This window comes from Setaria italica, chromosome IX, assembly GCF_000263155.2.
Source record: "Setaria italica strain Yugu1 chromosome IX, Setaria_italica_v2.0, whole genome shotgun sequence".
NCBI classification, from domain to species: domain Eukaryota; kingdom Viridiplantae; phylum Streptophyta; class Magnoliopsida; order Poales; family Poaceae; genus Setaria; species Setaria italica.
In genome coordinates, this window is record NC_028458.1 from 57,267,625 (window position 1) to 57,282,905 (window position 15,281).

Genomic DNA, 15,281 nt, shown 5'->3' on the forward strand with positions numbered 1-15,281 from the left:
ACACTCCACTCAAGACCGACGGTCAGTGTCTCTTACTCTCTCTCTAGGATGTCATTGTGTAAATCTAGGACATCAGGTTGTTTATCTAAATCAAGTAGTAGACCCGCTATATTAGCACCTAGAAATTACTGTTAATGCTATCAAAAACTAAATCTAATCAAATATGTAGTTTTGCGATGCATTGCATACTAAATTTGTACTTATGTGATACAAACTATTCAATCTGAAGTTTTGTGATACAGCTTCTTTAAATCTTTATTAGTTCTTTGTAACTTTGACAAACAAATTGTAGTTTTGTGCAATTTACTCTTGGAAAAAGTCCATCTTACTCCCCTCACCTATCCACTTTATCCGCTTAACAAACTGTAGCTCACTTTACTTCCCTGAACTATTTCATTTGGTCCAATCTATCCCCTAATTAGATTTCTCTTTTTGTTTCTTCGTGTAGAAGTTGAGTTTTAATTTTAGATTTTGCCAGTTGACTTATAACATGATGCTCTACATTAGAAAAATACATTAGCAATTTTTCATTATTACTTTTTGTACAGTTTTGTATATCTAAGATCAGTTACGTATTAAATATTCTTAACCTATGAAAATAACCATGAAAAAATTGTAGTATAATTTTTTAACATAAGGTATCATGTTTGCATCTGCTCATAAAATTTGAACTTAAAATTCAACTTATACACGGAGAAAAAAAAAAGAACTAGTCTCTTTCTTTCTTTCTCGAACAAGTTTATACACGGAGAAACCTAAATTTTGTTCAGGAGGTTAAGGTTAAGCGGATAAAGTGGATAAGTGGTATATTTTCAGATGAGGCTCATCCTAGCTCTTTCTTTCTCGAATGCAAGTAGCTCATACTTTTGTGCAATATTTTTGTATTCCATTCCTGCATAATCTGAGTTTTTTAATGAATAATATTTAGGCTTTATGTTGTGCTGTTCACACAGCGTTTGAAACTTATAATCTTCTAATGCCACTACAGCAATATAGGATGGCAGGAAAAGAAATAGTTTGCCTGGTGGTAAGTGCTAATGTAGGCATATAGCTTCCATTTTCACCTGCTAGGTTTCTGCTTTCAATTTTTCTTGCGTGTCTAGCCCTGGACTCTGAATGCTGTACAATTTGTTAGTAAGCATCTGTAATATGTGCCGTTAGAATTTTACTGTCCTCCTGTGACTGTGAGCCCACGACGCGAATCACCAGTTCACCAAGCCATCTCCTCGACGCAGCCCAGACACGTTTCTCTGAAACTGAACAGCCACAAAGTTCAGACATCCGAACAAGAGAGAAATCGGATCAAACGACGCGTCTGCCCAGCGACAGTTAGATCTTACGCCATCGTCGCACGTCCGACATTTTTCGCACTTCACTAGTAGACGACATTTTAACGAAGAACTCTGAAATCTTACGAGGTTTCGTGAATGGTGATCCGGACAGGGTCACCGCGAATTACCGACGACGGCCACGGCGAATTGAATGTGAACACGCGCAGACCGACGTCCCTGTCGAGCAGATTCTGCCACCGGTCTTTCTCAGCCAAGCTCTTGCTGACGCCTGACGGAGTGACGGATTTGCGCCAGGGTGCTGATCCTGCTCGACGACGACGCGAGCTCTGACATGATGAAATACCGTCCGCCCCTCGTTGCTGGTGTCCGGCGGCCAACGCCACCCGCCGAGGAGCAGGGCGGTGGTGAGGACCCGTAGCTTCCTCTCTGCGCCCATTCGGCCACGCCAGAGTGCCCTTCTCGCGGCTTCTGGGAAGTGCGGCCAACGCCATCCGCCGAGCCGCCGAGAGGCGGCGAGAGAAGCAATAAGAGCAGTGCGCCGAGAGCCCTCGTATCCCACGCAGCCGGCGCCGGCTCCGGCACCAGGAACGGTCCCGCGCCGCACTGTTAGTGGCTGCCTACTGGTGTTTCTTGCGCGGGAACGATGGGAGAACGCCCCCTCGTCGCGGCGGCGTACGGCATCCAACCGTCCAATGCCATCCTTGGCGAAGCCGAGAGATAGCGAGTATTGGCAGGAAGAGCAGCGCGCCGACGCCGAGAGATGTCAGTGCCAGAGTGCCTCACGCAGCCACGCGTCCAGCGCCAGCGCCAGCGCCAGCGCCGGCACCAGGGACCGCAGCCTAGCTCAGTACCGCGCCGCACGGATATAGTGCAGCTCACGAAACTACAACGTGCGCCGCTCTGAACTAGAGCAGAGCGCGCCGGCGTCGCCACGTCTGCGCCTGCCCAACAACAAGAGTTTCAGACATTCAGTTTACTCACTTGTGGGATAGCAAACTGCCCAATTAGACATTGATGGTTCAGATGTGCAGAAAGCCTGAACATTTCTTTCAGTGAATGGCTGAATGCAGAAAAAAAACCTACCGTATGGGTAGCAACATGGAAACTTAAAGGAGTTCCCAGGAAGGCACCATTTTCTTCTCTCTCTTTTATATTGCCGAACACTGAAACCAACGAGGACTATTCAGATATTTCGAGAGGTTCAAGACATTGTTAAAAGATTGTAGCACCATAAATCACTAGTATTATAGTGTCACATCGGAATGAACTACATGGATCTACATAGGTTGATAAGCAAAGGACAGAAAGGGCAACAATCTACAAAGTCGCTGTGGTTTATTAATTTAAACAGATTTAGGACCTGCAAACAGGTACAATTAAAAAAGCAAATGTAGTTGCAGCAGATGTGTGAATAAAGTCTCAATATTTTCCCTAGAAAGGGAATTTGTGAGAGGGGGATCTTTCTATGAATAAATGGTGATGGTCCATTTTACATTTCAACTAGTATAAACCAACGAACGAATGAGAATCAACGTGAATAAAAGTATATTCCTTATATTCTCTACAATTGAAGAGTTATAACAATTAATAAAAAAAGTATGTAAATTGTAATGTTGAGAAATCGCCATCCAAACCTTAACACCGACTCACTGTAAGTAGCACTAAAGTGGTGTGACACCACTTCTTCTGTGGACCTTATGCCCACACTACTCTGAGGAGACTTTCACACCGACCAATACGGGAGACCAACTCTCTACAAGGGAACACAAATCTTTTATTCATCTACTTACAACTTGATACACACTCACTCTTACCCTCTTTATGTGGCTACCCTACCATAACACCACTAAACTACATGGCAACCTTGTCATCTCTTCACCTACGGCTCACATGTCACTCTATGCTATGGTATGGCTAGGAGGGAGGGGAGCACCTCTATTTATAGGTGCTCATGATCATTATGGTATTGCCATGTAGCAACTTCTACACTCTTTCATACAAAATATCCTAACTCTAAAACCCTCATCATTCTTATCTAGTTTCTTAAATTTCTACTATGCTAAAACATCTAGCTCTAGAGTATTCTACACTTCACAATGAAGCATGACAACTATGACTCATGCATTCTCTCCAATTTTCTAGAACCTTCTTACCTTATCATGATCTCATCCCTATACGTGGCAAAGTTAGTCTCTTGAGATCTCCACAATCTTCTAAAATGTTCAAGTATGCATTGTATATTTCAACATGCAATGTAGAAAAAAATATAAACAGGAGATGTGGTATCGCGGTGTGCTTGCCCAGCCTGTGTGAGCATCCCTATGGGCAGAATAATATGGTTGAAGCGGGACGCAAACCATTCCTAGAGTCAAGAAGCAGCAAGATGTTTAACCACTGGCAACATCAATTTTCAGTTTCCTCTAAAATCTCGAACAGATGAAATTGCAGCTGAAGATGAATGATGTGGGCAGAGATGCACCATCTGGTGTGCTGATGGAAAGTGATACATACCGAGAACATACAATGTTGAGAACGTATGGGGTTTTATAACGAGCTTAATAAGTGCCATTCGTGAGTTGTATAATGCATGAACAATGTGGTAGATTATCATGACCATCGAGTGAGAAGAGTGTGACCTTTTTGGAAGACACCAAATTTCAGTTGAGGCCAACAGCACATCATGATGACTTGATGAGCAAGTTGTTGGTTTCGACTTTCGAAGGTCAGGTTCTGCAATTTCATCAGTCTTGAAACCCACCAATTCGCTCCAACTATCCTTGTGTGTCCAACCTATCTGAACCCCGCATGTGGTGAAGTCAGTCCTCACGTCTAGTATTTTGTTCACTACAGTTTTTTTAGTATCTTTTTTTTACGGTCTGCTCACTACAGTATAGTAGCCGAAAATCATCGAATCAAACACACAATCAAGAATGAGCAGACGATTAGTGAAGGTTTTGGTATGTTAACGAAGTTTCAGATCTTACCACGTTTCATGATCTTGACAGGGCTCACTGATGAGCGCCACGTACGGAACACTTGGTGGCCGGAGCGTTTGTCCACAAGCCCAAGGCAGCTGATGCGGAGGAGGACGTGGAGGCGCCGCCACACCGTACCGGAGCGACGCTAGCTCGCTGTTGCCCTGCAGCCTGCCCGTCGGCAATCAAATCCGGCGATGGTATACGGAGTGGAGGGAGATATGGCGAGGAAGAGGGAGGGGATATCCAGGGGAGAGCCCGCTCGGCTCCACTTGCCGCCGCCGTCGCCGTAGCCGGGAGGGACGGAGGGAGCGCGGTGGGTGGCTGGCGTGGAGGAAAATAGGGACTATTCTGAAATATATCAGGGGGATTTATGCAAAATATTGGATCACGACTATTAATCGTGATCCAATTCAGGGGTTATATGGAAATAATCGGATCGCGGGGTTTTATGCAAAATAACAAAAAGGGGTTTTATGAAAATATTTTTTACCACAGGTACACGGCCAGCACGGCGACTCTCCGGCTCCGGCAGGGGGATGAGGGGTGGCGGCGAGCGGCCAGGCCACCTTCCGAGGAGTAGGGATGCGGTGAGGGTCCATAGCCTCCGCTCTGCGCCCGTTCGGGTACACCAGGCGGCCATCGCGGCGTATTGCGGATCGCGGCCAGCGCCATTCGCCTGGCAGCCGGGAGGCGGCGAGGGAAGCAAGGAAGACCTGTGCGCCACGCCGAGAACCCTCGGACCCCGTACAGCCGGCACCAGCGCCGGCACCACGAATGTCAACATATATCCTGCGCCGCACTGGTAGTGCCTGCCTGCTGGTGCTGGAGTTGCGAGCGACGCGGCGGTGGGAGACCACCCCTGGTCGCGGCGGCGTACGGCGTCCCGCGTCCGACAGTCCAATTTCATCCTCTGAGAAGCCGGAAGGGAGACGGAGGGGGTTGGCTGCCAACCCCCGCCGTCTGCACGGGTAGTGCCGCTCGCGAAACCACGGCGTGCGCTCTGAACCGGAGTAACGCGCGCCGGCGTCTCCACGTCTGCTGGCGCCGGTGTCAGTACGTTCAAGCCATCGAGGGGTGGTGATTGGAAGGAGCAACGACGCAGGGGAGTTGAGCTGATCGACAATGCCAGTGTAAGCCATATAGCGAGCTCCGGTGATGAGTGACAGCAACTGGAAACTTATTCTGGAACAGCAAGGTAGGCAACAGAGCACCAACAAGAAGAGTTTCATCAGACATTCAGTTTACTTTTTTTTTTTTTTGAAAAAGGACATTCAGCTTACTCACTTGTAGGACTTCAGCCTGCCCAATTAGATATTGGTGGTTTAGATGTGCAGAAAGCCTGAAAAAGTCTTTCAGTAAATGGCTAAATGCATAAGAGAAGAAACTACCCTATGGGTTTGAAGATATTGCGGTCATATGGAAGCGCACAGGAGTTCCCAGGGAGGCACCATTTTTTATCTCTTTGTCTTGCTGCATACTAAAACCAGTGAGGATTATTCATCGATTTTGATGATTAATATGTTGAAGCGGGACGCAAACAATTCCCATATTCAAGAAATCACCGAGATGAAGTAGGTGAAATTGCATCTAAGTTGACTGATGGCGACATCTATTTTCAGTCTTCCTCTAAAACTCCCATGCAGATGAAATTGCAGTTCAAGATGACTTATGGTGGGCAGAGCTGCACCATCTCGTGTGCCGATGGTTAATGAGACAGACAAAACACAGGATGCTGGGAACATGTGGAGCTTAAGAAGTGCAATTCGTAAGTTGTATATTGCATGAACAATGTAGTTGATTACCATGATGAATGGCACCAGTCAGCAGGCTTTGGAGTTCAGAGAATCAGTCTTGAGCACACCACCAATTCGGTCCAACTATCGTCCTTGTGTTGTGGCCAGCCCATCTGAAGCAGAAGCGCTCGTGCGAGTCCGAGCACACGTTCCCGGCGGATGGCCTCGCCCTCCGGTGGTCGCTATTTCATCTGCCGATCGCCCTGGACTGCCGCTGCGTTCCGGCTCTGTCTTGCATGCTTTCCTCTGCAACCGGAGAATGTGTTCTGAAACTATATCACGAGAAAAATGAAGGAAAACAATTTACAGTGTTTCTCAAATTACACAGAGTGATTGCAACGTGGCAACAAGTTCAATCAACGAACGGCCGAAACAGGGTGGACAGGGAAAAAGGAGTATTGTGGTTGGAGGAGGCGCTGTCAGGCAACAGTGGATGGATGCGCTGCCAAATGTTCAGCTCCATCACAATTCACAACAGGGAGGCCAGCACGAAAGAACACGCGGCGGCGGCGAACGCGCCGATTGGCCGCGACGCGACGGCGTACGACGGCTTCTTATTCTTGTGGTCCGCGGCCACAGACGGGGCGTCCGCCGGCAGCGTCGCGGGCGGAGACCCATGCGGCGCCTTCGTTGGCGCCGGCTCCGGCGCCGGGGCTTTCGGTACGCCGACGTATAGCTCCGGCGGCACGAGGAGGCTGACCACCGTGAGCAGGCAGAAGGGCACGCTGTCGACGACCGTGTCGCGAAGGAGCTCGCCGGAGCCCGGAAGGCGATGGCAAGGCCAGCAGTGCAGCGAGTGCACGACAGGATGACGAGTCGTCTCTCCGCTGCAGTTGGTTTGACCACGCGTTCGTATCGGGTGCCTCCTGGTACCGTCGGATGTGGATCGGAGGGCTTTCAGACACCCAGGGGGTGGACGGTCCCGGGTCGTGGTGTCCGCCTGTCCGGCGGCCAACGCCACCCGCGAGGAACAGGGAAGCCGTGAGGGCACGTAGCCTCGGCTCTGCGCCCGTTCGGGTACGCCATGGCGCCCTATTCGCGGTTTTCTGGACACTGCGGCCAACGCCATCCGCCGAGCAGCCGACCGGGAGACGGTGAGGGAAGCCCAGAAGAACCGTGCGCGCGCCGAGAGCCGCCGTACCCCGCGCAGCAGCCAGCGCCGGCGCCGGCACCTGGAACAGCAACCTATATCCCACGCCGTCCTGGTAGTGGCTGCCTGCTGGTGTTGCGAGTGCGCGGCGACGGTGGGAGAGACCACCCCCCTGGTCGCGGCGGCGTGCGACGGTGGGAGAGACCAGCCCTGACATCTCCTGAGAACGGATTTCGTGGACGCCGCCGAAGACATGCCGACGAGATCGACAGACTTTTCCGGCGGATGGAACGAACAACCACGGGCGGAGGAGCTCGCCGGAGACCGGAGGGCGAGGCCGGTAATTCAGCGCGACAGGACGACGAGAGAGCGCGGAAGCGCTCTGCACTCCATGACGCGTTCGCGATGGGTGGCTCCTGCTACCGTGGGATGTGGCTCGTACGGCTGTCAGGTACCCAGGGGTGGACGGTATTTCATACCAATGAAATACCGTCCACCCCTTGTCGCCGGACGCCGAGAAGCAGATAGGCGGTGAGGAGGCATAGCCTCCGCTCTGCACCCGTTCTGCCACGCCAGGGCGCCATAGTCGCGGCTTCTGGGCAGTGCGGCCAACGCCATCCGCCGAGCCGCCGAGGCAGCGAGATAAGCAAAGAAGAGCGCAGTGTCCTTCGCGAAGCCGGGAGACGGCGAGGATTGGCAGGAAGAGCAGCGCGCCGAGAGATGTCATACCTCACGCATCCAGCGCCTGCGCCGGCACCAAGAACCGCAGCCTCTGTACCGCGCCGCACGGGTGTAGTGCCGCTCGTGAAACCACAGCGTGCGCTCTGAACCGGAGCAGCGCGCGTCGGCGTCGCCACGTCTGCGCCTGTGCAGAGTTTGGTACGTTCATGGGCAGCTGATAAGGGGCTGGTGATTGAGAAGTTAATGTAATCCACAGGGCTGGCGCATTTGCAATTTTGCACCCATGATGCTTGCCTTATGCCTTGGTCAGAACTCAGAAACTGATCGACAATGCCAGTGTAAGCCATACTACAAGTTACAGTAGGCAACAGAGCAACAACAAGCAGAGTTTCAGACATTCAACTAGACATTGGTGATGCAGATGTGCAGAAAGCCTGATCATTTCTTTCAGTAAATGGCTGAATGCAGAAGAACCTACCGTATGGGTTTGAAGATATAATGGTAGCATTGTAGCAACATGGAAGCTCAAAGGAGTTCCCAGGAAGGCACCATTCTTTCTCTCTTTTATCTTGATGAACACTGAAACCAACGAGGACTATTCAGAGATTTCGAGAGATTCAAGACATTGTTAAAAAGATTCGTAGCACCATAAATCACCACTATCACATCCAATAAACTTCAGAGATCTATTTTGGCTGATACTTGATAAGCAGAGGACAGAAAACTGAAAAAGGCAACGATCTTGTCCCAACAAATTGCTAGAATCCACTAAAAATTGTCCTTCCAACTATCCTTGTGTGTCCAGCCCATCTGAACCCCGCATGTGGTGAAGACAATAATCATCGTATCACACTGAAGAATGAGCAGACGGTGAAGGTTTTGGTACGTTAACGAAGTTTCAGATCTCACCACGTTTCATGATCTTGACAGGATCACCGATGAGCGCCACGGAACACGCCCAGGCCGACGTCCATGCCGAGCAGATTCTGCCACCGGTCTTTCTCCCAGCCAGCCTCTTGCTGACGCCTGACGGGCTTGCGCCAGAGTGCAGTTCCTGCGGGCGTGAGGATTCGTATGGCAGCCGTGGCTGTTCCCGCCCATCACACAGCACCACCGTCGTGCTTGAATCGGATGTCTCGTATCTCGACGACGACGCGAGCCCTGGCATCTACTGACAACGGATTTCTTCGACGACGTGCAAGAGAGAAAGTAAGAAACACATCGACCTAATTTGCCGCCGAAAGCATGCAGACGAGACCGAGAGATTTGTCCGGCGGATGGAACGAAGAGCCGCAAGCGGAAAGAGTTCGCCGGAGGGCAAGGCCGGCAATGCGGCGCGACAGGACAGGACTACGACTCCACGAGAGAGCGCTTCCGCGCTCCATGACGCGTTCGCGTCGGGTGCCTCCTGGTACCGTGCGATGTGGATTGGACGGTTATCAGATACCCAGGGGTGGACGGTAAATGAAATACCATCCACCCCGGACGGTAGTTGAAATACCGTCCCCCCTGGTCGTTGGTGTCTCGCGGCCAACGCCACCCGCCGAGGAGCAGGGAGGCGGTGAGGGCACGCCAGGGAGGCCTGATCGCGGCTGTCGTGGTACCGGGCCAACGCCATCAGCCGTGCCGCGGGGAGGCGGCGAGGGAAGCCTTCAAGAGCAGCGCGCGAAGAGCCATCAGCCGTGCCCCGCGCAGCCGCGCCAGGAACGGCAACCTATATCCCGCGCCGCACTGGTAGTGGCTGCCTGCTGGTGTTGCGAGCGCGGCGGCGGTGGGAGGTCAGGCCACCCCTGGTCGTGGCGGCGTACGAGGCTCCGGGAAGCCGGGAGACGGCGAGGGATGGTAGGAAGAGCAGCGCACCGGGCGATGCCGTACCTCACCCCTCCAGCGCCTGTGCGGCTGCGCCGGCAGCGGCACCCAGAAACGCATCCCCTGTGCCCCGCCGCGCGTGTGCTCTGAAGTCTGAACTGGAGTAACGCGCCGACGTCGCCACGTCTGCGCCTATGCGGAGGTTTTGGTACGTTCACGGGCAACTGCTTTGAAAGGATCATAAGGGGAGCTGAGCTGATCGACAATGACAGTGCAAGCCACACAGTATCTTGTCAGTAACGAAATGAGCGGCAGCACTCCTGCCCCGCCTGTTGCGCATTTGCACATAATGCTTGCCTATGCCTTGGTCAGAAACTGAAATTTTTACCGCAACTGCAAGGTAGGCAAAACAAAGCAACAAGCACATTCAGTCGACGCACATTGCTAGGGCCTACCAAACTGTGATAGGAAATAGCTGAAGTGATTCAATGCCTGTACACAGGCATTCAACAAGCAAACGGAGCTCCAAATGGCGTATGAACACTTGTCATAGAAACAAGCGTTTCCCAATCAGACAGCAGTACCTGTAAGTGTTCTGAAGTCTGAATGTTTCCTTTGGAAAATGCGGAGTATCACATTTATGTCAGACAGACTCGGTCTTTAAAGGTGATGATGGTCCATTCCATGTTTCTTTACTAGTACAACGAGAATCAAAGTAACGAAAATTCTCATATTTGCTAGATATATAATCGAGAGTTACAAAGATTGAGGGAAAAAACCAATAGTGCGAAAATTGAAAACAAGAAGATGATCGAAAGGGGAGTTTTGTTGTACTTAGCCTTCAGGTCACTAGTGGAAAAAAACAATATGGTCAAAGAAGGATTCAAATGGTTACGCGGGATTCCAAGACAACTTTCGCAACATCCATTTTCAATTTCCTCTAAAATCTCAAGCAAAAGAAATTGTAACTCAAGATGACTGATTGTGTGGGGGGTGGCAGAGCTACACCATCTCGTATTCTAATGGAAGTTTAATGGGTAATGGGTTCAACTCGTGAGGTGTACAATGCGTGAACGATGTGGTTGATTGTTATGACCATCGCGTAAGAAGAGCATGACCTTTTTCGTCAAGAGATAGAGGCCAAATTTTAGTTGAGGCCAACAGCGCAACGAGTACCATGTGACGCAACTACACTAGTGTCCGCATCTGCATTTGGTAACAGGTTACACACCACCAACCAATTCGGTCGTTATAGCCCGCCCATGTGGATCCGGGTGCGGTTCGGCCCATCTACGTGCTCTCGGCACTACCACTACTAGCCCATGATTCCTCGCGCGCCGCAGCACATCATAGCCCACGACTTCACCTGCCTTGGAGCTCACACAGAGAGGGGAAAAGTCCCCAACCTATTGCATCTGGACTACATAACCCCCAACCTATAAAACCAGTTGTTTTACCCCCCTAACCTTTGCAATACCGTTTACTTAACCAGCAAATGCATGTCACAGAAACGAACATTTCCCGAACAGACAGTAATAGCTGCAGATGTTCTGAAGGCTCAACGTTTTCCGTAAGAAATGCATTTATGCAAGAAGGGATCTTTCAATGCATGAATGGTGATAGTCCATTCCATGCTTTCGACTAGTAGAAACAAGAAAGAATCGATGAAAAGAAAGTTGAAATGAGGAAAAAAAATCTAAACGGAACATGTGGTGTGCACTAGCCTTCAGCCCTTCACATCACAGTCGCCAGTGGAAGAAAAAATGTGTTAAGCGAGACACAAACAATCAAACAATTCCCCGATTCAAGAATCAGTGAGATAATTAAGCATGGGAAACATCCAGTTCCAATTTTCCCCTAAAACTTCAAACAGATGAAACTGGAGCCAAAGATTACTGATGGGGACATCCATTTTCTGTTTCCCTCTAAAATCTCAAGCAGATGGCTCGAGATGACTGATGGTAAGCCGCACCACCTCATGTGCTGATGGAGATGAGACGGACGAAACATTCACAAGGTTGAGAACGTATGGAGTTATATAACGAGTTTAAAAAGTGCATTTCGTTGAGTTGTATAGTGCATGAACGCTGTGGTTGATTATCATGACCGTCGAACATGAAGACCGTGACCTTTTTTTTTCAGAAGAGGAAGACACCAGATTTTAGTCGATCAGAGGACAGGGCTCGCGTGATCAGCTCCCTCCAATTTTATGACCCACCGCAACGCAGTTAAGCATATCCACCTGCACTCCACTCCAGTCGGGACCAGTAAAGTTTCCAGATCTGCTGCTTCAGTAAATAACTTAGCGCCGAGATCTGCTCTTCTCGTTTGACTTCCCTTTCCCTCTTTCCACTACTTGAAGAATCTTTTCGCCTGAAACGGGACTGGATCTCAGGAACTGGATGGTGTGCGATGCGAAAATGGCACACTACTGCTCTGCAACCGGAGAATGTGTTCTGAAACTATCAGGAAAAAAGGAAGGAAAAATGTACAGGGTTTTCTCAAATTACACAGAGTATAATTGCAATGCGGCAACAAATTCAATCAACGAACGGCCGGACACAGGGCGGTGGAGAGATCGCAGGGAAAATGGAGTATCGTGTTTGGTGAAGGAGGCGAAGCTGTTGTCAGGCGACAACGGATGCGCTGCCGAATGTTCAGCTCCATCACAACAACAGGGAGGCCAGCACGACGGAGCACGCGGCGGCGGCGAGCGCGCCGATCGGCCGCGACGCGATGGCGGACGACGGCTTCTTGGTCTTGTGGTCGGCCGCATGGTCCGCGGCTACCGACGGGGCGTCCGCCGGCTGCGACGCGGGCGTCTCCGCGGGCGACGGCTCCGGCGCCGGGGCTTCCGGTGCGCCGACGTAGAGCTCCGGCGGCACGAGGAGGCTGTCCAGCGTGAGCAGGGAGAAGGGCACGCTGTCGACGACGGTGTCCGCGACGCGGGACCTGGCCTTGCCGGTGTCGAGGGAGACGTCGTCGCCCTTGGCGACCACGGTGACGCCGTCCTTGCCGGCCTTGGTGCTGGCCATGGTGCGGAGTGTGCCCTTGACGAACTTGAGCGACGTCTTGGTGTTGTAGGACGGCAGCGCGTTGTACTGGAGGAGCCTGGTGAGGTTGGCGGTGGACATGGTCTTGACGTCGGGCGCGTCCTTGGCCTGGAACGCGTCGTCGTTGGGCGCGAACAGGGTGAGCCCCTTGTCCATAGCGTCCTCGTAGGTCTTGAGCACGCCGGTGCGGGCGGCGAGGGACGCGAACACCTTGCATCCGGCGCGCTCCAGGAGGCGGGTGAGGTTGGAGGTGGCCGGGGTGTCGAAGAGGCCGTCGAACTCGATGGGCGCGGTGACCTCGAGGATGGCGAACTTGAAGGGGTGGGTCTCGACCTCCTTGGTGACGGTGCAGAGCCTGGCGCCGGGGGTGGCAGCGGAGAAGGCGTAGTTCTTGTCCTCCTGGTCGACGACCTTGACGTTGCCCGTGGTGCTGGCGGCGTCGCCGGTGGCCTGGTACAGCGTGGCGGCGCTCTCGTCGCCGTACTTCTTGACCTTCTTGCGGTCGTAGTAGTCGAGCACCGAGTGGAGGCGGAGCGCGTTCTTGATGGCCGGGAGCGAGTCGCCGGCGTCGGAGGCGAGCGTGGTCATGGCGTCGTTGGAGAGCACGAGGATGGTCATCGACGTCGACTGCCGCGAGTTGATCTCGTCGCACACCTTCGTCTCCGACAGGTACTTGTTGTACAACTTGTACTCCTTGTACCCGTCCAGGATGGCCGTGATGTTGCGCCCTCGCACCGGCGACGCCGCCATCGCCAGGCAGGCCAACAGCGCCGCCGCCGCCGCAACCCGCTGCATCGCCATGGCCCCGCCGGCAACACCTCCCACACCTTACCCCGATGAGCTGAGCGAGGTAGCTAGCTTAGCAAGAAGAGTGATGCTGATGAGCTGCTAGCCTGTCACAGGCTAATTAACTACGGTTCGCGAGGTTGGTGGGGTTTAAGCACGGACGGTAGTGCGGTGCGGCCGTCTCGCACAGTGAGCACGGCGCGAGCGCACACATGGTGATAGGCTGGACGTACAGCTTGGCTAGTGGGGAGGACGACCACCGGTGGGCACGACGGCAGCGGCGTTTCAGGCTGGCATCCGGGGCCCGGCTCGCCGTTTTTTCCGTGGGTTCGCTCGGCACGCGGCATCTCTTCTCGCCGTCCCGAGGCGGCTTTTCGGCCATGATTTCTATACTGGCCCATTTGCTAGAGCACACGTGATGATGGCACTCTTTCTTTGCTCCTGTGATCCTGTCCTGGGGGTCATTTTTCTACTGCTCTCTGTTTGCTTCTCGGTCTCTCGTAGATCTGCTGATCTGCAAGCGTGGCCACTGACCTGGTGCAAGCAAGAGCTGAGAGGCCACTGAAACGGACGTGGCGTCTGATTCATGTCCATGTGAGCGAGATGAGTAGATCGCTTCGCCGAGGCGACAGGCCACCACATGAAAAGGCGACGCGCCGGCGGATAAGGTGAGGGGGCATTTCGAAGATTCTGCTGCAAGGCTGAGAGGAGGAGATAGTCCTCGACTCATTGTTTTCGTGCCAATAATGCACACCGCACTGAAAGGGGTGTTCCTTCCTCCTGCGGTTCTTTTCTTCTGCCGGGCCTCTTCCGGCCATGACCGACACCCAGACATCGGTGGCGGCCGTTAGATTGGTATCCAAGGGGACGGAAACTGATGCCTCTTTGGGATCTGTGATTAGAAAATTCTGCGAGGCCCGTGTTGTTCAAGCTACGTCACAATCACGAATGGATGCTCCAACGGCAAGGGCTGTGTCGTGCGCGCAACAAGACAGGAAGTAGGTAACAAGTCATCCATCCATTGATCCAACTGATGACGGCATTGAGCTAAGCTCGCAACTTCATTTGCACCGACGGCATGCACTGACTTCTCCAAGAGCCTGCTAATTTTACCCCCAATACTTTTTTAAGAAAAAAAGAGAAAAAACGAACTCCAACGATCCACTGAAACCTTCTCTAATTTTTTAGCAACGCTAAAAAACAGCCTACCACCATGTATATTTTAACGTTGGCATTCCTCCCCCAATCATGATTCCCGCACGCTCGCGCGTCCCTTCCGATGGGCCCAATATGATGACGTGGCATGTTTTAAAATATTGGGAGCTATTTATTAGCGATCTGCTGTGGATTGATATGTTTTTTGGGGAATTTTTTTTTGGAAGAACCCCAATATATAGTTTTGGGGAAGAATTTTTTGAAGTACTCTTGGAGTTGCTCCAGTTTCTCATTTTTCTTTCCCTAAAGAACAAGGGTCTCCCTCCGTCCGAAAACCTCATAGATCTCGATTTTCCCAACCAGAACTCATCATTCAATCATTCAAAACTAAAGGTCCAGACATTTAGTCTCGAGTCTTCCATCCGAAACTAAAAATAAACCTTTAGTCCCGGTTGACCGGAACTAAAAGGTTTTTGTGTTAAAAAATTATTAATAATTTTCGGTAGGCCCCCCACGCGCAAGTCACAAGTCACGCGATTTTTCACGTTAATTGTGCGCGTGCGGGGTGGGATTCGAACCACGACCTCAAAGTCTCGCGCGTAGCTTTCTTACCATCTCACCTACACAGCACATCTGACTAAGTA

General features: G+C 51.7%; 1 protein-coding gene across 1 annotated transcript; it reads right to left on the reverse strand.

The window, feature by feature from the left end:
- Positions 1-11,710: 11,710 nt before the first annotated feature.
- LOC101767876 (fasciclin-like arabinogalactan protein 8) lies at positions 11,711-13,928 on the reverse strand. The gene has a single exon (XM_012843063.2). The coding sequence runs from the start codon at positions 13,495-13,497 to the stop codon at positions 12,310-12,312; it is 1,188 nt and encodes a 395-aa protein (XP_012698517.1). The 5' UTR covers positions 13,498-13,928; the 3' UTR covers positions 11,711-12,309.
- Between the last annotated feature and the right edge of the window lie 1,353 nt (positions 13,929-15,281).

What these genes read in the sequence shown, in the direction of transcription:
- LOC101767876 (XM_012843063.2), bottom strand. Translation starts at nt 13,497, where the DNA reads ATGGCGATGCAGCGGGTTGCGGCGGCGGCGGCGCTGTTGGCCTGCCTG.